Source organism: Phycodurus eques, chromosome 9 (assembly GCF_024500275.1).
Source record: "Phycodurus eques isolate BA_2022a chromosome 9, UOR_Pequ_1.1, whole genome shotgun sequence".
NCBI classification, from domain to species: Eukaryota; Metazoa; Chordata; class Actinopteri; order Syngnathiformes; family Syngnathidae; genus Phycodurus; species Phycodurus eques.
Window position 1 is genome coordinate 9,098,464 of NC_084533.1, and position 25,229 is coordinate 9,123,692.

The 25,229-nt window shown below is 39.8% G+C and overlaps 1 protein-coding gene across 1 annotated transcript; it reads left to right on the forward strand.

The window, feature by feature from the left end:
• On the forward strand, window positions 1-22,141 carry smyd5 (SMYD family member 5). Its single transcript, XM_061685722.1, has 13 exons — window positions 1-93; window positions 1,575-1,683; window positions 1,767-1,906; window positions 5,289-5,410; window positions 5,486-5,555; window positions 7,919-8,023; window positions 8,124-8,186; window positions 11,043-11,113; window positions 11,213-11,319; window positions 13,776-13,832; window positions 13,917-14,011; window positions 16,134-16,204; window positions 21,520-22,141. The coding sequence occupies exons 1-13, from the start codon at window positions 1-3 to the stop codon at window positions 21,674-21,676; spliced, it is 1,260 nt and encodes a 419-aa protein (XP_061541706.1). The 3' UTR covers window positions 21,677-22,141.
• Window positions 22,142-25,229: the final 3,088 nt, after the last annotated feature.

Below are 25,229 nucleotides of genomic sequence, written 5' to 3' on the forward strand. Positions count from 1 at the left end.
ATGGCGGCCCCCACGGATGACATGTTTTTCTCCTGCGTGGATCCCGACAAAGTTGCCAGCGGCGTGGAAGTGCGATTCATCGACAACGTCAAGGTTGGTTGATTCTGTTTAGATTTTTAATCTTTTACGGCGGAATATGTGGAAGAAAGTGGGCTTTTTGGCGCTTGTCAGCCGAGAGAAAGAGAGCGACCATCTAGTACAGCGCCCATCCATTGTTACACATGTATTTTATGTATGCTTTGCATCACAAACTGTACGACAACCAAAAATGTCAGGGTTAGGGTAAGAGCTGCAAGTGTTGTTCATATTCTTGTGCGTTCTTTATTTCTACCATCAAATAATCCTAAACCATTTCGATTAACATCCATCAGGCTATATACAGAAGATCCTTGCAAAAGCATCAAAAACTATTTGAATAGTGGTAGTTGTTTTGAAACGTAGTTAAAGTGTGTCATATAGTTCCAATATTAACATCAGAAATACTGCAAGTTCCATACTACCTTTTTTTTTTTAAATATACAATAAATAAAATCACCTCAGAAAATATGTTCCAACACGGTATGTAATTTATTTTAATGTCGTACGGTTAAAGCGTACAATTAATGAAACATTTTTAATATAGTTGCAATGAAAATGGGAGGGTTCGTGGAAGAGGAGTTTGACTAATACTTGGCTGAAAAGCCCAACACTTCCATGTAATATTGGCTGTGAAACCTAGTTTTTGTGCCACCAAAGCTGTACAGCAGTGGCAACCAGGATTTGCCTTAAATACGCAGTTACGGACAAATCGGTCCCAAATCTGTACACCTGGTCTGACCTAAGGTGATACTGTATATTTGATAGACAACTTTTAATATAAGCCTAATCACAAGATTTAATAAAAAAACCCAAGTCTCTTAATGCATACAAGCAACTGTTAAGCATTCAGTTGTTGATGGAAAAATGTTCAGATGAGGGGTGTCCCGATCCGATATTTGATATCGGTCAGATATCAGCAAAATAAAAAAATAAAAAAAATTCCAGATTATATCGGACTGGATCAAAGATCTCCGATATAAGCAGGGGTGCACATACATGGTGTGCATGCACACTAACTATATTAAAAGCGCACTGAATTTTAGTGTGTCAGTGTGCATTTGCGTACCAAGCATTTTGCATTTATCTAGGTGGAGGGGGCGGTAGAGGGGGCTCAATTAGTGTTGTGTTGTTCGTGAACAACACATTTGAACATCAAATCGTTTGAGTTAAAGTAAATGGGGAAAAATACAACAACAACAAACAAATTGTATCGCAAAAAACATGCTACCAGTAAGCACAGTTAAAAGTGAAAGATTGTAGTGGATGATTGAAGTAAGGGTCCCTTGTTACCAACTCCCCGGGTGTGACTTTGAATTGGAATACTTGAAACCTTTTGCATGGTCAGGTGTTTATGAATACATATTGTATTTGTCTGACACATTTTTATAATGTTCCATGCCGTGTTCAATTCTTGACAGAAAATAAATATTTAAATGAAAAGAAAAAATATGTATGGCTTTATTGAGTTTAACAGTTGTGCTTTAACGTGTTTAAAGGGGAAAGGTCTGTTTGCCAAGAGAAGCATCAAAAAGGGAGAGGTCATTTTCATTGAACGCCCGCTTGTCTCTGCCCAGTTCCTGTGGAATGCTTTGTATCAATATAAAGGTCAGTCTCAATATTTGTGGGTTTGAATAACTTGATGTCTCATTATTGACATTAGAATTTTTTTTTTTTTTTTTTTTAAACAGCATGCGAGTACTGCTTACGAGCTCTGGAGACGGCGGAGGAGAACGCGCGGAGACTCGCGGGCAATCCGGCCCTCAGCCTTCCTTATCCGGAACTCTGTCCTGTCCGACCACAACTCCACCAAGTCTGCCCTCAGTGTCAGGTTGGTCTGCTCAGGAAGTAATGGAACTTCCACTTCCAAGTTTGGAGAATTTGGAACTTGATAATATTTAATTGCTAGTCCTTTAGTTAAATTAAGTGTTCAGTCATACGAAATAAAATGCCAAAAATTGATTCCTTTATACAGTTCTATTGAGGAACAAAGGTTTTTGAATTGTCTATGCTCTAAGGCGATTTCTCCTCTTAGACACCAGTTCCCCTGCCTTAGAAAAAACTATTTCCCAGGGTACAGATGAAGATGGTGAGCATAAAATCGCATAAAATTGCCAATTCAGGAGCTCCCTGAATCCTTCATTTTCAACAGTGGTGAGTGGCTGACAGTCTTTGATCATGTTGACCACAGACTCATCCACTACTTGCTTGTTAGGAACTGCAAGCCGAAAGGAAATATTTTGTTTAAAAGCTTATTAAAGGACTGTAATTTTTACAAACAATATTACAGTCACACAAAGCCTTGTGTGTAATAAACTATTTTTGAAAATTAATTTTTTTTTGTGAGAATTTCAACATACCTGGGGTACTCACACGAGTATCTGACAATTCTTCATTGCTGAGCTTGGCTCGAAAATGCCTCAGCATTGATGAAGTGCTCTTATTGATGTAAGATAGCTCTGTGGAGCAGAGCTGACACTTCACCTACAATAAAATAAAAAAGTTAATTTGTCTGAAAACAATTCAAACCTCATACCAGAGAATAGTACATATTTAATTAGAAAACTAACCGTAAACAATGCCCAAAGGAGAAAATGATTTACCTTATTTGGCATCAAAAGAGCAAAATTATTCCAGACTGGGGAAAACTTCTTGGAACAATCCATGAAGTCAGTGGAAGAAGGTGAGGGCAAGCAAAAATCCAACAGCAACAGCAAAACTCCATCCAACAAATCCGCAACATGTCGACACAATTTGTTTCCGTATAAACGCAATTTGGCACGGCACATCCAAACGACACACGATTTTTTTTTTCCCTTAAAGCGATACACGCACCAATACGGGGTTTCACTCCTGTGTGCTCGGCACAGTGCTGACACACCAGTGTTGTTCGTCCCATCACTAGCCCACGGTATAAACTAAAAGTAACATTTGACAAGGGACACAACCCATTCTTTATTTTTTTTTATTGTGTTATGTTAGGCTGCGATTGGCTGGCGACCAGTTCAGGGTGTATTCCGCCTTTCGTCCGAAGACAGCTAAGATAGGCTCCAGCAGGCCCGCGACCCTAGTGAGGTTAAGCGGAACGGAAGATGAATGAATGTTATATTAGGAACAGAGCCCTGCTGCAAATGGTGAAAATCTGCGACTTTGCGAATGCCAAACCATGAATATGTGGGGCTTCACTGTATTACATAATAATAATGTAATCTAAATAATTTTTAAATAGGAAGGAAACGCAAAAATTTGGGGGGTATAAATATGTTGTATGTGCTTGTATGTGCTGCTTGTATCAGCTTGTTGGTGGCTTCCGGCACAAACAATCGCTGCCATGGCCTCAACTCCTTGATTGGAGGCTGGCCTGACCGCAGTTTATATTACCATCATATACTGTTGCCACGTACTGTTGCCACCAACATCAACACAACACCAAATCATGTTCAGTCGCTAATTTAATACTAGTGATGTCCTGATCCTACTGTTTCACTTCCGATCCGATACCTATATTGCAGCCTTGAGTTTTGGCCGATACCGATATCGGTCCATTCTGATACCAGCAATAATCATGCATACTTTGTTTTTTTTGTATGATGAATGTTAGAAAAGGGAAGTGATATTATCCAAATAAGAGAACCATAATCTGCTTCAACTACACTAATATTTAAGTTATTGGTTAATGTTGATGACATCATTCTGTACTTGTGTGGTGTATATTATAAAGTAATGGGTACGGTTAATGCTTTTTTTTTTGTACTGTGGATAAGTGATATTCCTGCCACTTGGCAACTGCTGAAAGTAACTAAAAAGTTATTTTTTTCCAATTTAGTTACTTTTAGGCACTACTTTTAGGCACAAGTAATCAGTAAAGTACTTTTTCAAGGTAACTGTGGCAACACTGCTCGCGTCAGCCGGAGGACTACTTTTTCGAGGTAGTTTAACAGGTGAAAATGAATCTGCACACTTACCTTTTATGCAGGCAGCCTGACACTGTTCCAGTTCAAACATATACATTTTAACAAACTAGGTTTGCTCAAATGTAAGACAATGAGCTAGCTACATACATGCAAATCAGTCTCCTTTTGGCGAAATCCCCTGTTTTGAACTCTAAATAAGCCATTTCCCCGTATCATATAGATCCTGGTGTAAATAAATGTTTTTGTTCTTGAAGAAACTTGTGTATTTTGCCTTATTGTACTCTTCCGAGTATTTCAGAATGCCTGATTTATGTTAAACTAAAAAAACTCCCTCCTTTCTTGCAACTTTTGCACACGTAATGAGGTAAAAATGGCGGCCCCGATGCGATGTTTTAAAAATACTTGTTTAGGATAAATAATTTGTAGATTTAAGTATACAGCATCAGCAAAAGAAGATGTGCACTTTACGCCTAGATCAGACTACAGGATTTTAGCCCCGATATTGGCCATATTAGCTATCTCGGGCGATTTCCCAGATCGGACCCGACATATTTTGTCAGGAACGACAAAAACTTCTTGTAGTGTGACATAATCCACGACCAATGATTTGGCCCTCCGATAACCCTACGATCTTCCGTGTAGTGTGACATCAATGACAACTTTCCGACAGCGTACCTTGTCATCGACCAATAGGATTGCCTATTGTGACAGGCGCATCGCCTCCCATGCTTGTCATTGTCAACATACTTGCACGATGTTGTCAACATTTATTCACGTGCACAAACCAATGTTTACTGAAGCTTTAGAGCATGATTCGACAGAACGCCAGCATGTTTACATAGCAATGTTCGTACGAGCACTAGCTTGCTAGGCTACATAACATTTTGTTGTCTGCTTGCAAGCCGTGTCGTATTAAAAGTATGTTAACATACCTCAAGCAATCCTTGTATGGACAGCCCAAAACGCCGACAGTGTTGGATTTTGACAAGATAAATCCCAGTGATCGTAAAAGACGGGATATGGTGGTATCGGAATTCATCTCGTTTCGTGTTGCCACTGTCTAACCGAGATACGGCAAGATTTGATGGCAGTAGTCTGACATAGTGGCATCGTGAAAGACCAAATTTGTCTTGTACTCTAATCCAGGCATGACAATATAACAGGACGTTTTGACATCTAGGGTTTGTAGATATGCAGTAGGAATTGGTCTTCTGAAAAGTATGTTCCTATGTGTTTATGAATCTGTATAATATGATAGTGCCCACACCCCTTTCTTCCCAACCCCCCACACCCCTGCAGGTGATGTACTGCAGCGCTGAGTGTCGTCAAGCTGCTACGGCTCAGTACCATCAAGCGCTCTGTCTCGGGCCGTCCCATGGAGAGCCACACCACCCAGTCAACAAACTAAAAGACGCCTGGAGGTGACCATGATGTTTCCCGTTCATATTTTAAAGACTAACTTGTGGATTCTATAATTAACATTCTGTTCTCCACAGGAGCATGCACTATCCTCCAGAGACTTCCAGCATCATGCTTATGGCCAGAATGGTTGCTACTGTTAAACAAGTGAGTTGAATTTTATTTATTTTTTGGTACATTGTAATGTTGCCTCTGCATGCTTATGTGATGCAGTCCCTTGCCTCTTTTACACAGAGATCTGTCAAAATTACACCATCAGAGCCATAACAAAAGATACAGTATAGTGTTTAGCGGCATTTTCTACATAACCCATTGAAGGTGTCTGTGTGCTCTTCCACATGATGGAAAGGCATCCTGCTGTTAGATAATAACATAACATCAGAGCTAGCGTCATGTATGATGTATAAAATAGCGATCAGTGCTTTCTACATGTCAGGGTGGGATAAGTACCATAATTTCCCGTGTATAATGCACTCTCGAGTATAATACACCCCCCCAAAATCGACCCCAAAAAGCAGGAAAACTCTTCAACCTATTTATAATACGCAGTATCAGTTTGCTGCTACCCGTGCTCAAAACATGAAGTATTATCCGTATGTTATTAGATTTTTCAAAGAGCTCTTCTCTATATGCATGCTCGGACGTAATTTTTATTTAATCAAACGGTTTTGCCACCTCCTCACTATTTCTACTCGTGTTCTCATATTAGCAAAGAACAAAGATGGCGATCAACTCAAATTAATGCTCGAGGATATGGCAAGTATAACATTTTAATAGTACTGTTGAAAATATTATAGTATTACTGGGTATGCTGCGACTGGGTGCCATGTCCGCCCTGTCCTGCGGTGAGGTACAAAGGAGTTGGCTTGTAGCGATGGTTGACTAGAGGGAAAGCGGCTTTGTCACAGCCGTGCTTGTTTACGACACGAATGCTCCCCACAATCTACAGCGTTGGATGAATCAAGTCGTTGGTTAATAGTTGGTGTATTGTCCACCCAGGCGTTTTTGTTTTTGCCGGCCATTGTTGTGCTGCAAGTCTGGACATGCTAGCAGGTAGCTAGCTTCTGCAGCAACGCAGAGTAGTAATCCAAGAAGGAGTGAGTTCTGTTTGAAACGTCTTAATTGTAGCCAACTCGGGGCTCTACATGAACCTTTGCACTTGTAGCACTGGTACAACTAACTTTTTCAGTTGTTCGCACCATTTTTGGAGGAGGTACAGCATGACCGTGGCATACCATATTTTCGTATGCAGTAAAGATTGGCGGTGACTCGAGATATATTTGCAAAATATGTTTCTGTGAACAAGTTGGTCGGCATCAAACAGTATCAGACACAACAGGTCAATTAAATGTAAAAAACAACACACAAAAACAAAGGCTTTACTTTTATTTGATCATTTGTTCGACTCGGGAGCAACTTCTTATCGTGAGGGATCGTAACCCTCTTCCCCTTGGGAAAACCACTTAATTTTGAGCATTACCACAACCATATGATTGCCATACATTTAAAAATAATTGCATAAGTGTACCACCACCATATGCGAGTTCTTGGTTATTCACACTATTTTGCAAATTATTTACTAGCAAACGAAACTAATTTAAAATTTTTTTAGACACACAGACAGACGGATCGATGGATAGATGTATTAGCTTTGCTAGCGTCTCAAAGTTATTAAAACCTTTGCACATGACTGTCTGTAATAATGAGTGAAATGAAAACAGACAAATTAAGCAGGCAATCTTTGCATTTAGTGGTATAGCCGTTCCCCCCCCCCATGCTGTCTGTCTCGTGCTATCTCTTTCTCTCTCGCGCGTGCACACTGCAATAGTGGGGAAAAAAGGCGACTTTCTATTCAAACATGCACTCGCACAAATATGACAAGATGGAAATTTTTATCGCACAACCCGGGGGAAAAAAAGGATCGCAGTCTCAAGCCCTGCAACTGGAGAGTTGTTGCAGTGGAAATTAAGTGGTAATTCACCAGATATATCGGAAAACCGTAGATAGCGAGTGGTGTTTCGCTGACGTAGCACACACACATGACCCAGAATTTCATCTGGACAGGTATGATATGATATATGATATGATATGATATGGTGGCGCCTGCGAGGACATCAGGCTTCTCAAGTGTGCAATGAAAATGTACCCTATTATAGCTACAATTGTAACATTAGACGTTACATATCATATTGGAATGAAAGTACTGTGGGGGTGGTTTGACATAATTCCCCTATGGAACTAAGTAACTACTAGTTTTTGGTGTGCAGGACTTCCGTGTTTTCTTGTCTTCTTTTTGTTATCTTATAAAAAAGGTTTTCAACAAAGTGTTGTTGTAATGTGTTGGTTTTTAATTTTACAGGTTATTAATATTTTTGTTGTTTTGATTTTTTTTTTTTTTATTGTGGTCTCTCTTTACTCTGACAATTGGCTCCCACAGAAATTCCCTGAGACCCAAAGTTTCTGAGCCCCTGCTTTCCGCTAACAAATTGCGTTGTTTTTTTGCGGTCCAGGCCAAAGACAAAGCACACTGGCAGAAGCTCTTCTCACACTTCTGTAGCCGCACAGCCAATGAGGAAGACGAGCTGGCCCACAAGCTCCTGGGGGAGAGGTTTAGGGTAAATATTCCGCAGCTGGGGAAAAAGGAAATTGTGGAAATGTCCTGCATCTAGCACCTAACCAATTGTTTACCAATATACTGATGATTCTTGTTTTTAGGGTCAGCTGGCGGTGCTACAGAGTCTTTTCAAAGAGGCGTTGTATGATGATCAGCTGAGTCAGGTAATCTCAAATATTTACACTTGAATCTCATTATAAAGATGAAAGTGCTGTATTGAGACTCAAAATTCCAGTCTCAATTTGTTCAGTTATATTTTTAATACATTTCAGGAACATAGTTCTGCATTTAATATAAGCATATTTCTGACCCTCTATGGAACTTAATTAAAAGTCCCTCCCAAAATAAATAAAAAAAAAAAGCCCCATTTGAGCTAGAGTCAAGATCCACTCATCACTCTTTATTCCATTGGGAAGAAAAAGTATGTAAAACCTTTGGCGTTTCTTAGATTTCTGTATAAATTGGTCATAAAATGCAGTTTGATCATCTAAGTCACAATAGTAAACAGAGTCTGCTTAAATTAATACAACACAAACAATTATGTTTTCATATTTTGATAGAAAATAATGTAAACATTCACAGGACGGGGAGGAAAAAGTCAACCCTTAGATTTAATAACTGGTTAACACTCCTTTGAGTCCTTTGGCAGCAATGACCTAAACCAAGTTTCCTGGAGTTGCAGATCGGATGTGCACCATGATCAGGATGAATTTCGGATCATTCCTCTTTACAAAACTGTTGCATTTCAGCAAGACTCCTGCTTCAAAATTGAGATAAGGTTTTGATGTTGGTGTGCTGTGCCTTTTTTTCCTCCACACATGGTGTTGTGTGTTCCTCCCAAGCAATTCGACTTTTCATCTGTCCACAGAATAGTTTGCCAGTAGTGCAGTGTCACATCCAAGTGCCAAACACATCTTGATTAAACAGCTCTGGCGGTAATCAGGCTTGGGTGTGATCAGTGAAAAATAAACAAAAATTGTGATTAGCCACAATTAATTCATGATTTAACAAGGGTGGTAATTATTTTTTCACACAAGGCCAGGTAAGTGAATAGTTCTTTTTCCTTAATAAATGAAATCACCACTTACAAACAGCACTTGAATTGCACTGGGGTTCTATTTGTTTGCTATTTACTCTTGTTTGATGATCTTGTACGTTAGAGTGGAGAAACTATGCAAAAATGTAAGAATTTGAAAAGGGGCCAATACTTTTTCACAGCACTGTAACTGCCTTACTAAACTCAGCTAGCTTAATGCGAAGTTGCGAACACACAATACGAGGCGCAATTGACGGGCTAACGATACAAGCATTCATATCAGAATCATATTGGAATCAGAATCATCTCTAGTTGCCAAGTATGTCAAAAACACACAAGGAATTTGTCTCTGGTAGTTTGAGCCGCTCTAGTACGACAACAGACAGTCAATTGACAGAGAATACCTTTGAGACATAAAGAATAAATAAATAAATAAATAGTCACTGAGCAATAAAAGGTTACCAGTAATGTGGTAATGCTGGTACAATTTTCTATTTTAATGACAATTTTTTTTGGGACAATTGTGCAAAAAGGTGCAGAGTTCTCTAGCAATTAGAGCAGTTTGAAATGACTAATAGAATAGTTCGGTGCAATGACCATTGTGCAAAGGGCGCAGAGACTTCAGGAAATGTCTGCAGTTTAAAGTGACTAGTAGTGCGATAATCTGGGACAATGTCGATTGTGCAAATGTTGCAGAGGCTACTCAGGCACATGAGTGGCCAGTACTGGTCAACAACAGATATGCAAATAGTGCAGCGTGGCGAGACTACTACAGTGATTGCACGAGTAATGTATAATTGGGCCGACAAGAAATGTGACAACAAACTCAAGACAAAATTGGCAGCATGTTGCAATGGAATTGGAAGTTAACTGTTTAAGAAGTTAATGGCAAGAGGCAAGAAGCTGTTGGAATGTCTGCTTGTTTTAGTTTGCATTGATCGGTAGAGCCTACCCGAGGGAAGGAGCTGGAAGAGGTGGTGACCCGGATGTGGAGGGTCCAAGAGGATTTTGCATGCTCTTGTCTTCTTTGTGGCAGCGTGCAATTCCTCAAGGGTGGGTAGGGGGGTACCGACAATCTTTTCAGCAGTTTTGATTGTCCGTTTCAGTCAGAGTTTGTCCTTTTTTGTAGCAGCACCAAACCAGACTGTGATGGAAGAACACAGGACTGATTCGATGACTGCTGTGTAGAACTGCCTCAACAGCTCCTGTGGAGCAGTATTGCAGTAGTTATGAAACCTGTAAACAACTTTATTTGAACTCAATATTTCTATTGTATTGCAATGTTTTAATGCAAATGGTAGCAACACATGCAGGCAGACAATATATCAATACTCACAGGCATGTATTCTAGATTCTCTGCAAAAAGTTACTCATCCTGCAGCTTGTGATGGTCTTCTGTTTCATCAAGTATTTGCGTAGTATGTATATATTTGTTATACTTCCCTCTGGTGAAGTACAATAGTTTACAGTGGTATTTTGCAAATTGGACTGGAATTTATCAGTAGCATTTTCATGATGTGCACAAGCGTGGTCACGGAACAAATTAAACTTGTAAGTCGAGGCACCACTTTATAACCAATATATACGTATATAAGGATAAATGGTTCAGAGAATGGATGGATGGATATTTCCTTATCCTTGGATTTTCCTTGGATATTTTCTTTTAGTGTATCACAGTTGTTTTGTCCCAAATTGACCTTTTGCTGTGTTCCACTGTCAGCAGATGGAAATGTTCAGACTTCTCAGTTTTCTTGAATGCAGCATCCTGTATAATAGAGTGCTGTTGTATACCACCGCACACTACAAAAGCCTTAAAAATAATGAATATGAATGGCCCCCCCTGACCATGGGCAGATCTTTTGCTGCAGCTCTTGTATTGGGTGCGTACCTAAAGAAGTGGACAGTGAGTGTTCACAGACATTAAAATGTCTTATTATGAATAAAGCTCCATAAATACATGATTGAAGTTTTGTTCGTGTTGCAGTGGTTTGTTCCCGAGGGCTTCCGCTCGCTCTTCGCTTTGGTCGGAACTAACGGACAAGGCATCGGCACAAGGTCAGCTGGGCTTTATTCATCTTGTATGTCCTTTTAAGAACACATCTCACCTTGATCCCCGAGATGATGTATTTACCTGTATGCTCTCTGTGTTGTCAGCTCTCTCAGTCAGTGGGTTCACGCCTGCGATGCAGTGGAGCTTCCCACCCAGCAGAGAGCGCAGTTGGACTCCTTTATTGACCAACTATACAAAGACATAGAGAGAGGTGAGACTTTCAGCTATTTGGCTGGATTTACACAGCATGATCCAAATTTTACAATTCCCATGTTTTGCATGGGAGAGGCACAGTTGGGAAACGCATCATGGCAGCGGAAATAGAAAAAATGGCATGGAATTGGATATCTTAAGAGCAAAATCAGTCCTCAGATACTGTATGTATTGGACTTCTGCCAATGTGAGTGTGGCGTCAAACTAAGCACAAATCCAAGATATACCCCGTCAGTACGAGCTTGACATCATTGAAATACACCGATTGCTGATGTTGTATTGCGTTTTATTACATTCCTCCACCTGTTGTATTATTTATGTATTATTGTTTATTTCAGTGTTTTCACTGCCAGCTGTTGAGGCCTGTGGCATTATGTAAAATTTGGATGTCTGCGCTTGTGGGTTGTTGATTGTGTACGTGCAGTCATATCTGACGTGTCATTTCAGTCGGCTTCTGAAGGGGTGGAAATGTTTGGGTAAATTTCCATGGAAAATTAAGGCAGGGAGTTTTAAGAAATATTCCAAATTTGAAATTTTCAATGAGAATTGAGGGTAATTCAATTGAAAAGTATATTAAAGCATAAATATAAAACATTTTGTTCTAAGCAGACATCAATACAAAAAAAGCTGTCCTTGCCCACATGCAAGGGTATGAACTATGTGCACAAGGTCTGTTGCGTTCTTTCGATCTCACCAGTGGTTGGCAAATCAGTTTCCAGTTAACTTCTTGTTACATTGAGAACAGTGGGGAAATGAAGTTTGAAGTTTCCGAAAATCGTGGTTGCCTCAAATGAGCATTGCTGTGTGTCCTGTTTTTTGTTTTAATTATTCATTTTAAAAATGACCATTCAAGCATTTTTCTCATGTTTTTGAGATTGTAGGGTGAAAGCTGCAACTGGCTACTAGTATGGACTGAATGGGTGGCAACATGGAGAAATAAAATGCTAGTATTTTGAGGGTCAGCAACATCCATCCATTTTCATTGTATCCATCATATTTCGTGCACGAGACTTCGACATCCGCATTGGGCCCCGTTTGCGCCAATCCAGTTTAAGCGCTAGTGACGTTTAAGTCTAGTTCAAAGACACGAGAGTCACATGACCTCACACGTCGTCTTCTATTGGGCTTCCCGGGCATAGGTATGAACACTCGATAAGACACCCTTGGCTGATTGTCGTGCCTACGTGGGGGCCATTTTGGGAAGGTCGTCATTACCATGTAGGCAAGGGCGCACTATTCGTGTTTACAAATAGACAAACAAAAACAACAGCTTTCAGGTATTATTGTATTTGTCTGGCACTGTCAGCCCAAATGTGGATTTTTCAGCCCAAACTTAATTTTTATTTTGATCTTCATGCTGTGGTTAAAAAAATCAAAAGTTACTCACTATTTCCTCAGTACTTGAGTCACATTATCGTCAAGTAACAGTACTCTGACTTGAGTACAATATTTGATTACCCACCTTTGGAGCGGACATCCTCTATTGCTACTCTTACTTTTAAGCAACATTTCTTGCTCATCGGATCAGCCAGTGTCGTATTTGTTGCACTGGTCTTTTGTATTTTTGTGTTGAGGTTGTGGTCCCAGCGGAACCACGAAGCACACGTAACATCGGCGACAAGAGCTGATCCGCTAATACATCTTGTATTAATTAGGAAATGCGCCTACAATTATCTAATTAGTTTACAGATGTCAATGTTAAATGTATTAAGCGACGGAGCGATGTGAGGCATTATGTCACAACACAGAATGAATTAACTTCAAATTCAGAAATGGCCAAAAAATTATTAAAACTTTCCTTAATATTTTCCTGGAGAATGCATTTGGGATTATCCTTTGAAGATGGTAATAGTGAAAAATGAGGATGCTATTCATTATGGCACAACTTGAAGCAGGCATCAGGTGCAGGTGGAGATGGGCCTGGCCTACGTTGGAGGCCAGAACAAAAAAAGCAAAGAAATGAAGCAAGTTGTCTTAAATATGTACATCAACAAGTACTTGAGCGGTATTAAAAAAATGAAAAATCTCGGTGGATCCCCCCCATACAATGTTTTTTTTTTTTTTTTTTGCTCTGTCATCTTTTTCATGCCTTTGGTGTTTGCATGTCTGACTGTTTTATGCGTGACCTGGTTTAAGTTTGATAGTTATGCAGTTAATTGATTGTGCAGTAGCTGAAAAAAGGTAGGAAGATTCTCTGATCAGTTTCAGACATTGTAGGTGGTGACTCGAATTGGGATTCGAGTGGGCCTAAATCATATATAATTAATATTTAACTACATCACAGCACATTTAGACAAAGCCTTAAAATCCATATTGCCCAACCCTAATTGAAATTAAATGGAGATTGGGAACTTGGAACCAGTCTCAATCTTTGAGAGCAAACTTACTAAAGGGTGCTTTGCGTTTTTGGACTCAAGATTGATGCTTGTTGTTATTTCTCTGCTTTCTCTTTAGAAACTGGAGACTTTCTAAACAGCGAAGGCTCAGGACTCTTTTTACTCCAAAGCTCATGTAAGTTAACGTGACTTTCATGTTTCTCAATGCAAAACACACAAGCAAGTTATTTTAAGAGTAGTTGTTTTTTTTCCTCTTCAGGCAATCACAGCTGCATGCCCAATGCCGAGGCTTCCTTCCCTGACAACAACTTCCTGCTTCACCTCAGTGCCCTCGACGACATCGACCCAGGCCAGGTCATCTGACGCACGGGGCGGGGTTCAAGGGTTAGGGGTCATACATGCACCGCGAGAAGGCAGACAATTTGTCAAGCGCTGTTTCAAGCCTTGTAGCAAAGTCATCACACCTCATGACTTGCACTTTGTTTCAATTTTTGATGTGTATTTTCCCGAAATTCTGTTAGTCTATTCCAGGGTCAAACTGGCACCATTAAAACATTTCTTAGCTGTACAGTAAGTAACATTTAATTATTGTAAATTGGCGTACAAGTGTTCACCACTGTAAAACAAAGACAATAATTCATACGATCTTCACGTTTATGACAAGTGACGAAGAGTATGGTGACACTGAGGTCCAGGCTGTAAAAAAACTTAATTTTGAAATATTTTTCATAAGGGTTTTAAAATATGTATTTTCAACATATGACTTTATAGGTGCCTTTCAGGAAGACACTCAAGGTCACCGTTAATTTTTAATCCTCCAGGGCTATCATTTATTAAAGAGTGTGTAGAACAGGTATCAAGTTTGTTCGTAGGACTGAAATTTAGTATGTTATTTATCAAACGTGCTGGCACCTGTCGCATGCACACCAGCAAGTCATGAGTTGATAAATCCCGTGTGTTCTACACTGCCGTTCTCGTGCACGTTTGGCATCATGTGCAATGCGAAACACCTCCAATTGACCATATATGGTAGCAACAATCACTTTAAGAATGCAGAATGGACTACTCTCTTCGAAACCATGGGATAGAGGGCAGAGAAAATGAATATCTCAAAGACCGACATGGATGGGTACATGTCTGAGAAGTGGAAACAAACCATAAAATGCTGTTTGGAACAATTCATGCAGGGGTTAGCAACAAGAGTAAAAAAATGACATGGGAGAATATAACCGTTGCTGTTAACAATGTTGGATCAGAGAAACAATTGCAGTCTCAGAAATAATAACTAGTTTGACATCAATCTCAATGCCAAAAAACATGTCACGGCACACAGACGAGAATTATCTTTAAATAACTGGAGGAGCACAACCATGTTATATGCATAAATGGATTTATATTGCAAGCATAATTGGTGACACGTCACTAGTGTCCGAGGAGGGTGGCTGGCTGCTACGGGTATATGCGTCGCTTAATACCTGAAAACTGCCGTCAGTCACCAAAATTTACTTACGCTCACTTCAACCTCTAAAAATATCAGAATGATCGGCCCAATATTTTGGATTCAATGAACATTCAGCATTTCCCTCTCCACATCGGCGCTCACTATACATAAAAAGCTTAACATCGCTTAATGAGGAAAACGTAACGCCCATTAAAAGCCCAAATATTACATAAAAAATTTTATTTTCTTAAAACTACTGTTACTCTTGAAAATGCAATTATTTTGTTGTAATACAACTTCTTTTCTTGATAAACAAACATCCCCATCAAAATTGACTTAGTCATAACATTTTTATTTTTATGGCGGTAGTGTTAATTCTGAGGAATACAAAACACAAGTCTCATGCTATTTTTGGTACAGTGACAGTTTTTCTTTTTGTCAAGCCGTACACCTTTGGCCACAGATTTGGAACTAGGAAGCACACTAATTCCTTGTGGCTCATGAAAACGACTCGCCTATGATGAGTACTGTACGTCAACAATGTCACCATGATCAAGCACTCTGGCGTGGTAAGGTTGAATAAAATGTGAAACTTTCAAACAAATTTTAAGATTCTCTTATATTGATTTTTGTACAGTACCCCCCATTTTAGTCTATGAAAAAATCCTACAAAACGAATTTGGCACTGTACATTTGGCCTTTAAAAAAAAGAAAAATGAATAAAAAAGTGCTTCAATGTAATGTCGGACGATCCCCCTCCCCCCCATGGCTAGTTTTTCTTGGGGAACAAAAGTACTTGTTTTTGTAGCTATACAACTATTGTCTGGGAAAAATATGATGGAAAAAGACTACTTTTGTAATGTTTGAAAGTGAAATTTAAATTAGAAGAAACAAAGTGTGGTCAGTGTGGTCATTATGGTGTAAATTCAGGGTTGCTGGATTTTAAAGTTTCTTATGCATTTCCAATAAATAAACTGCAGATGAAAGTTGTTGCTGTTGAATTGTTGGTTCTCAATTGTATTTTGTCATTTCTAGGAGATCTGTATCAGTTACTTGGACTGCTGTCAACGGGACAGAAGCCGTCACAGCAGACACAAAATCCTGAGGTAAGCGATTTCAAATCCTTCCTTCCCCCCGCCCCCCATGAATCTATTGAATGCGCCAAAAAGCCGCGTGGATCGATGAGAAGTCTGCCGGCCAGTAATGGGTGGTTTCGTGGCAGACGTGTTGGGGCTTCAGTGGTCGCGCCGACTCGCCAAGCTTAGCTTTTAGTTTATTGATCTACGTGATGCCGCTTTCTCCGCCTTTGAATTGCATCCCCATACTCTGGTGGAACTTTTGGAGAGACTGCTGCTGTTATCCGCCTTCTGTTCTCGTTCTCAACTTTCACAAGGTGTTTGTAAAAAGCACATCCAGAAAGTATTCACAGAAGAGGTGCAACAATGAATCGATTACGTGACAGTTAATAGATTATCAAATTAATGAACAACTATTTTGATAATCGATTTATTGTTTAGAGACCTTGTATAACTTAAAATTGTCTAAATCCTTGTAATTTCAGCCTCTCAACAGCAGATATTTTCAGATTTCTGTAGTCCTCCATGAAAGCAGAGTGATTATTTTTAGGGGATTGGTTGCTTTGCTTTTTATCTAACATATAAACATGTGACAGATGACATTATAATAGGAAAAATAAAAGAAGTTTTTAAAAGAAATGAATAACATCGGTAGAGTCCTTGTTAAGGAGAGTTTACATGTTCAAAAGGGAGTAGAAAGAAGTGAAAAAAAAATAATTCTAGTCCTTCCGCTGGTATTCTATATATTGTAACTTATGTTAAAGTAATAGACAGCTTCACATAATATATCCCATAGAAAAGAAAAAGTCACACGCCCCTCTTAACCCGTGAGCAGATAAACATGTGGTTGAGATCAACATATAAACTTTTACATATGCTGTAAACAAATACACTTACACATGTAAATGCGAGCATATGTGCATGACACACACACATATAAATATGCATACTACATACGTACACCCTTAACATACATTGGTAAATCATTATACCCTAGTACTCACACGTACACATACCTATATATACATATACCTTTTAATAATTGTTCCATGAGTTAACACTTGTAACAGGGACACAACTCTGCTTTATATTTGTTTGTATCGGCCTTTTTTGTAGACACTTGTCCCCTTCAACTTATAAAAAGTCTCTCTGATTTCAAACAGCTTCTGAATACTGTGGCAAAGTAGGTTGTTTTGTCCATTGAACATTATTTGTGCTGTTTTGAATGCAAGTAGGTCGTAGAATTAGAAATGAATTGTTTGGTTCTATATAATTTGACCGATTGATAATTCTTACAGCTCTTTTTTTTTTTTGTACTTTGAAAATAGGGTGAGTATTTGTTTTGTATGTCTTAACCCATATCGCCACACAATAAGTCAGATAAGGCACGAAGCACTGTACTATGAACAATAGTATCAAAAAAATATTTTAGGTCAAGAAACATCCCAACATTCAATTATTTCTTATCTACATAGCTATTTATCCCACAATTTCCATTACTCCCATTAAGGTGGACCTTTTTGCCGTATTTTCAGTCAAGAGATTATGTTTCTTAATAAAGTTGGCAAGTCTATGTGCAAATAGTATTCCTAATTAATAAATAGATGTTTCTCTCTCCATATTTAGAAATACGAATAACTTTTGCTGTTTTCTTTTTTTGGTTACAGATGTATCGTTGCACTACGTGCTTTGTGATACGTTTTGCTAATGCAGTGTCCATTTGATAGCAATTGGTGGCCTTTTTGGATATTGGGCTTTTTTCAACATGTAATACTTCTCTATCATTTACCGCACAAAGGAACATAGAAGAGTAGGTTTGCTGGCAGAGTTCGGTGGCCAGGCGAGCCGATACGGTCGGCGTCAGCGCAGCTCCAGGATATGCCGGAAGGTGTCTCCATGCTTGACCAACCGCCTCCTGTTTTTTTTTTTGTCTGGGTTAGCTCCTGTAGCCTTTGCTTCTCCCGAAGCAACCACAATGCAGCGGTGAGGGGGGGATTCTAACCGACAATCCTTTGGTCACTGGACAAAAGGATTGGTCACTGGACCAAAGGATTGTCCTCATCCGGCATGGATGGCAATCCATCCCCAGTCTGAGGGACTGAGCAAATGCGGTCGAGGAACCAAGGTTGGGGGTGTATTCCAGTGATCTTGACCTCTGCGTGAAAAGATGTTTTCTTGCTTCGTTGCCATCAAAGCATGCACTTGTTCCATCATAAATGAGCACAACAAAACGTTCGTGGAAAGCGGCCACACCATTTTCCCCAGGCAGTCTTTTTACCACAACCACCAAATGAAGATGTTGTGTCACAGCCAGTAAGAAGAATGAAATGCTTCTAGTGCAGAACTTGCGGCAACCACCTTGTGAATGTGACTATCGAACTGGAACTGCTATCAGCTCCAAAGGCAGTCCACATTTCTTCCAGACTGACTTCCTTAAAGACGTCCACTGTCAAGATGACCAAGTCAGAGTCAACTGTTAGCACCGTCACCCTCTTGGTTCCCTTGTTGGCTGCATCTGCCACGTAAAGAAACAGTCAGCACGCTTATGAGTGCATGGGTACAGGAGACTCGCATGACAAAACTCCAGGAGAACAGAGGACACTGTGGGCGGCATAAACTTTATCAGGATATAAAGATAAAAATCACCACTTGAGTAGTCAGACATTGAAATAGCTTAGCTTTGTTTTCCGTCACAGACAAGAAATCTTACCGGTTCTCTGGCATTGGAGTGTGTGGTTCAACTTTTGTCCGGGTTCCCTTGTCTCTGTCTAGTCATGGCTTTCAGGCTATTTGTTTGGTAAACATCCCAAACAATAACCAGGCGTTTTGTGCTTGTCAACTCTAAGGCCATCCATCCATTTTCTACCGCTTATCCGAGGTCGGGTCGCGGGGGCAGCAGCTTTAGCAGGGACGGCCAGACTTCCCTCTCCCCAGCCACTTCATCCAGCTCTTCCGGGGGGATCCCGAGGCGTTCCCAGGCCAGCCGAAAAACGTAGTCTCTTCAGCGTGTCCTGGGTTGCCCCCGGGTTCTCCTCCCGGTGGGAGGCGTCCGGGAGGCGTCCAAATCAGATGCCCCAGCCACCTCATCTGGCTCCTCTCGATGTGGAGGCGCAGGGTATAAAAACACTGTCAGCATCGTTGAGATGTTTTAGCAGTACCTGGTTTCAGAATATGCACAGCTGCAGCACCATCCATTAATACATTTTCGATATAACAAACAGTGCTTTTGGTCAAGCCAGAATGCATTGAAATAAGACTTTTGTCTTGTTCCCTTTCTTAATATGCCTCCTTGACATAAAGATGGTGGTGCTGGCTGGTTCCCAAGGCTAAAAAAGCTGAGCAGGATCACCCTCCCTTGTTTGACATGCTATGTACAGATGAGAAAACAGGCTTCAATCCCTCCACACACAAATACAAAGAAGCTGTTCATTGGGTATTTAGATTGAACGTTCATTATTTAAACTTGTCGGTCCCCACCCGTTTCGGACCCAAAAATCGGGACGGACAATCTTATAGGATATTCTTATCAGATTTAAGATTGTCTGGTGTTTGATTGGTCGGGGAGCGGCAGAATCGGCACAAAAACAGGCCCATTGTCTTTGTGTACAGGGGTTTAAGAATGACTGTTATTGACCTCTTGCGGTATTGGACGCATCAAAAATGTTTCTCATGCTCAGAAACATGGAAATACACATTTAATTCACATTTAGATCCTAAGATACCATGTCAATTTCGAATTACTGTACATGCATTTAAATTTCATAACTTGGAGCTCAGTGACCTTTAACTGACCCCATAGGTCAAACTGAAATTGCCCCCAGCTCTTAAATCAAAGCTTATGTCATCAAGAGCTAATCCTTAAAAGGTTTCATGCTTCTTTCTTTTTGTGCACAATTCTTATGCTAAACAGTAGTGATGGGTAGATGAGGCCCCGTGAAGCGTTGTGGCACATTGGGCAAACTGTATTGATGTGTCCATATGGTGTTGCTCAATCCCTGCTGGCTCAGTCATTCCAGCTAACCTATACAATATTATTTAGGTTATTGTACAGTATGTTTCATTGTAATGTGAACAGCAGCGTGAAAGTGTTGCGATTGAGTGTGATGTTTCTTATATACATACGTCTTTGAGGCAGTTTTTTTATTATTATTATTATTTTTTTTTTTTTTTTTCTTCAAAGTAAATTTTTATTTAAAAAAAAAAAAAAAGTGTTTTGACATTCAGGCAATTCCTGTTTTTAAAGCAATTTCCCCAGTTATGGAGAACACTCTCTCGCAAACAACTGATGGGGCTTGTGTGCCAAAAAACTGTCGAGACAGCTGAAAGAAGTTTATATTCAAATGTTTTTATTATTATTATTATTATTATTATTATTATTATTGAATTTTTAATTAAATGAATTAACTATAACTACTTATCTAAACCTTTTCAATACAAACTTTCTGGTTGGCAAAACATATGATGGCTCTAATCAAATTCTGAGCTACATGGCCCAATGCATGCTTCCTGATGGTTAAAATATTAAAAAGCCTCATTAAAAAAAAAAAAAAAAGTCTTCATTATTCATAGTGACCACGAGAAAGTTGTAAAATGTCCGTACAGCTGTATTTATTCTGGGAGTATTTGGGACTTCTTTTCCATCCCTCGAACACTGTGTGCTGAGGAGACGCTTTTAAGACAGTTCAGTCGATAAAATGCGACATGTAACCTTTAGAAAACAAAATGTATCATTTTAAACTATAGTTACTTTGAAACCATTGTCAAAAAAAATAATTACAATTACCAGATAACTAGCAACCCTTTATTGCTCAGTGACTGTTTTTTTTTGTCAATATCTTTGTCTCAAAAGTGTTCTATCTCCAATTACCGGAGACAAATTCCTTGTGTGTTTTTTGGACATTCTTGGCAAATAAAGATGATTCTGAAATGGATTTTAATTCTGAAGATCAAGCAGAAACTGAGAGCAACAGAATGGAACAAGAAAATGAAAACAAAACCGTAGCTTATTTGCCAGTACTATTGGGGGGGGAAATGAGACCCAAATGGTCCCACACGGCAGAAAACGTTTCCTTTTTGGCTCTGTATCACAATGGCAAGGGAAAAATTGTGCTTCAAAAGTGCAGAGACTCATCCCGTTGACAGATGCGCTTCCTTATAAACTCAGTTTGGCACGGCGTCGCGCAGTGACGGACGGGTATGAGCGATACAGTGGCTGTGTCTGTCACGTGACTTTTTCTTCAAGCGATACGCGCACCGGCACGGGGTTTCATGCTCTGAGCTCGACATGTGCGCCAACGCTTGATTGAATACCTGGCTAACAGGTCGACATTGCGATTTGCCTTCAGGGAGAACTACATGTTCATCTGCTCGTGTGTCAAGTGCGTCTCGCAGACGGACGAGCCGGACTTGACGTCAGAGGAGGAAGAGGACGATGAAGAAGAAGCAGAGGCCGAAGGTGAAACAGAAGGCGACAACATGGAAGACGAGATGACGGACGTGTGATTTAAAAAAAAAAAAAAAAAAAAAAAAAAAAAAGGGAAAGACCACGTTTTTGTTAGTCTTTTGACATCCAACCTCATCCATCCTCTAGCATGACGTGCACAACAATAAAAACAACTCTTCACGGTCAATAAGACAAAACCTTTCACTTTTTTTTCCCCTTTGTGGAACAAAATGGTTGCTCGGTGTAGATGAATGGTGCTGCCATTCTTTGCTGGCTGAAAGTACGTGTATTTGCAGGATGTCATTCTGGGCCACACTCGAATGAAAAGGAAAATGCTATGACAATAAATTTCTAATTTAAGAATGTTACTAAGTTTGTTTACAAGAGTTTGCACAAAATGTGTACAAGTTGCCCCAATATGGTGTTACAGGAAATAAAAACAATAAAAAAATCCCAGTTTAAGGAGGAAAAAAAAGTCTTGTTTCAAGAATCCAGAAAGTTGAGAAAAATGTTTTTTTAAGAAAAGTTGCAATATAATGAAAACTAATTCTGGGAAATGTTTAAACAAAAGAAAAGCAAAATATACATTAAACAGATGCATTTTTAACATTGTATAATGTATAATGCAAACGTAATTTTCCACTAAAAATATATTCTTTATTCTTAAAAATATTGGGGGGGGGGGAGATTTTGTTCTTTACACATTACAGGTTTTGCCTCCAGCCTCCCTGGTAAGGTCTATTCAGGGGTGCTGGAGAGGAGGGTCCGTCGGGAAGTCAAACCTCAGATTCAGGAGGAGCAGTGTGGTTTTTGTCCTGGCCGTGGAACAGTGGACCAGTTCTTCAGGTCATCGAGGGTACATGGGAGTTCACCCAACCAGTCTACATGCGTTTTGTGGACTTGGAGAAGGCGTTTGACCGTGTCCCTTGGGGAGTCCTGTGAGGGGTTCTTCGGGAGTATGGGGTACCGAACACCCTGATACGGGCTGTTCGGTCCCTGTACGACCAGAGTCAGAGTTTCGTCTGCATTGCCGGCAGTAAGTCGGACTCATTTCCGGTGAAGGTTGGACTGCGCCAATACTGCCCTTTGTCACCCATTCTGTTCATAACTTTTATGGACAGAGTTTCTAGGCACAGCCAAGGAGTGGAGGGGGTCCAGTTTGGTGGCCTCAGTACTGCATCTCTGCTTTTTGCAGATGATGTAGTTCAGTTGGCTTCATCAAGCCATGATCTCCAACTCTCACTGGAGGGTTTCGCAGCCAAGTGTGAAGCGGCTGAGATGAAAATTAGCACCTCCAAATCTGAGACCATGGTCCTCGGGTGGAAAAGGGTGGAGTACCCTCTCCAGGTTGGGAATGAGATCCTGCTCCAAGTGGATGAGTTCAAATATCTTGGGGTCTTGTTCACGAGTGAGGGAAGAATGGAACGGGAGATCGACGGGCGGATCGGAGCAGCGTCTGCAGTGCTGCAGACTTTGCATCGATCCGTTGTGGTAAAGAAGGAGCTAAGCCGAAAGGCGAAGCTCTCCATTTACCGGTCGATCTACGTTCTTACCCTCACCTATGGTCACGAGCTGTGGGATCGTGACCGAAAGAACAAGATACAAGCGGCCGAAAGGAGTTTCCTCCGCAGGGTGTCTGGGCTCTCCCTTAGAGAGAGGGTGAGAAGCCCGGTCATCCGGGAGGATCTCGGAGTAGGGCCGCTGCTCCTCCGCATCGAGAGGAGCCAGATGAGGTGGCTGGGGCATCTGATTCGGATGCCTCCCTGGTGAGGTGTTCCGGGCACGTCCCACCGGGTGTAAAACACCAACTAGAATAGCTAGAAAAAGGGCATCCTGGGCAATTTTAACACAAAATTATCTTGCAAACCCCATAAAAGGACATACAATTTTTTGGGGGAAAAAAATGATTGCACGGGACCGACAGTATAATAAGCTAACATGTGAAAGCATACTTTGTAATTTTTGTTCTCAGTTGAGGTTTATTTTATTCTAGTTGCATTATATCATTCTTATATCATTCCAAAAATATTCCAACTTGAAATTAGAATGTATGCATACTGTAAGTTCAACTTTCTCCACCATAACAAACTATAAAAAGTAGTAGAAATGCAGTCTAGTGACATAACACTGCTACAAATGAGACCTTGCAGAAATTCGGGCAAAAATTCAAAGCGGGGCTGACTTCTCCAGAAGGTCACGTTGCAAATGCCGCGTGACTCATGCAGACCAAATGAGGCATCGGAAGGAAACACTTTGACTATTCATCTTCAATCTCGCATCTCATCTCTCCAAGGATGTTCTCCACCTCTTTGTTGCATGAGACAGAGAGACAACGCTTTCCAAGTGTGTGACCAATGATGTGAAGCTTTTTTGTCCACTCTGACGGGACATTCATGCTCACGCTTGCTCGCCAGAGATCCAAATAGTTGGCTTGATTACAATCTCGGCCAGCATAGAACAAGTCAAGTCTATTTCAGAAACCTTTTTTTCTTTTTTTCAATTCTTCTATTAACACAATTCCTGGGTTTAGGAATGCAAGTAAATGATCATCATTTCAAATTGTAATCAAGAAATAATGTGCTTTACTGTTATTTTTTTTAATTTGGAAATTCATGGTTTACAGTCATAATATAATTTTAGCATTACATTTATTATTTCTCTTCAATAGAGTCTACATACAGGTGAGAATTTGCATGAAGGATTACCAATGTAGCAATTGGGTGAAGCACTGTATATATTCAATGTATTTATTGATAGAAAATATACAGTAATTATGCTACACAACCAGCCTTTTTCCCCCTGCAACCCATTTTACGTTTGTATTTTATTTTTTGTAAATATTGAGAAAGTCTCTAAAATAACAGTAACTTCTTTAATGACAGTTTGGTTTTGTTTTATTCTAAAAATGTTTTGATAATTTTTTTGAGATGTTTTTATTTCTTTAAAATATATATTTTTAAGTTGTTGGATTATGGTGTATTCCACCAAAGACAAAGCAGTCAAAGCCAAAGGTCAGAGGGATGAAATGTGGCCCTACAGTATTGAACAAGTTAAACTTAAAAATCCATGGCGCGATTTATTAAAAATAGGAGATAAACATTGACGATACACTATCGTTCCATTCTATGGCACTTTAAATTCCCATTATAAATCACACTTTTCAATGTACTGTAAACCTGATGTGTTATAATGCTTTTGCTATAAATACTGAATGAATCCAAGCATTGGAGTGTGTTTAGTGTATATTTTCAAATGGAATCAGAGACCAAAAGCATTATTTTTTTTGCAAACCCAAGCTGCTTATCTCCTGCTAATGTCCAAAAGAAAATGGACAAGGGCTGCATAAGGGCTGGACTCCAATTCATTCATGTAAACCCCTCAATTCATTTGAAACAGTCCTGTCTGTATCAAGATGTGACGTGTGCTATTTCTACTCCGAGGTGCCACTATGATGGTGTCAGTAAAATTATTTCTTTGCAGAATGTTACATTTTCTTTTAAACTTCTGTGACATTTTGGTTTTTGTTCAAAAGTTTAATATGTATTTATAGGCTCCAAAAAGGAATTATTATTAGTAGTAGTGGTACTAGTACTATTAAAGATGTTTTTAAAA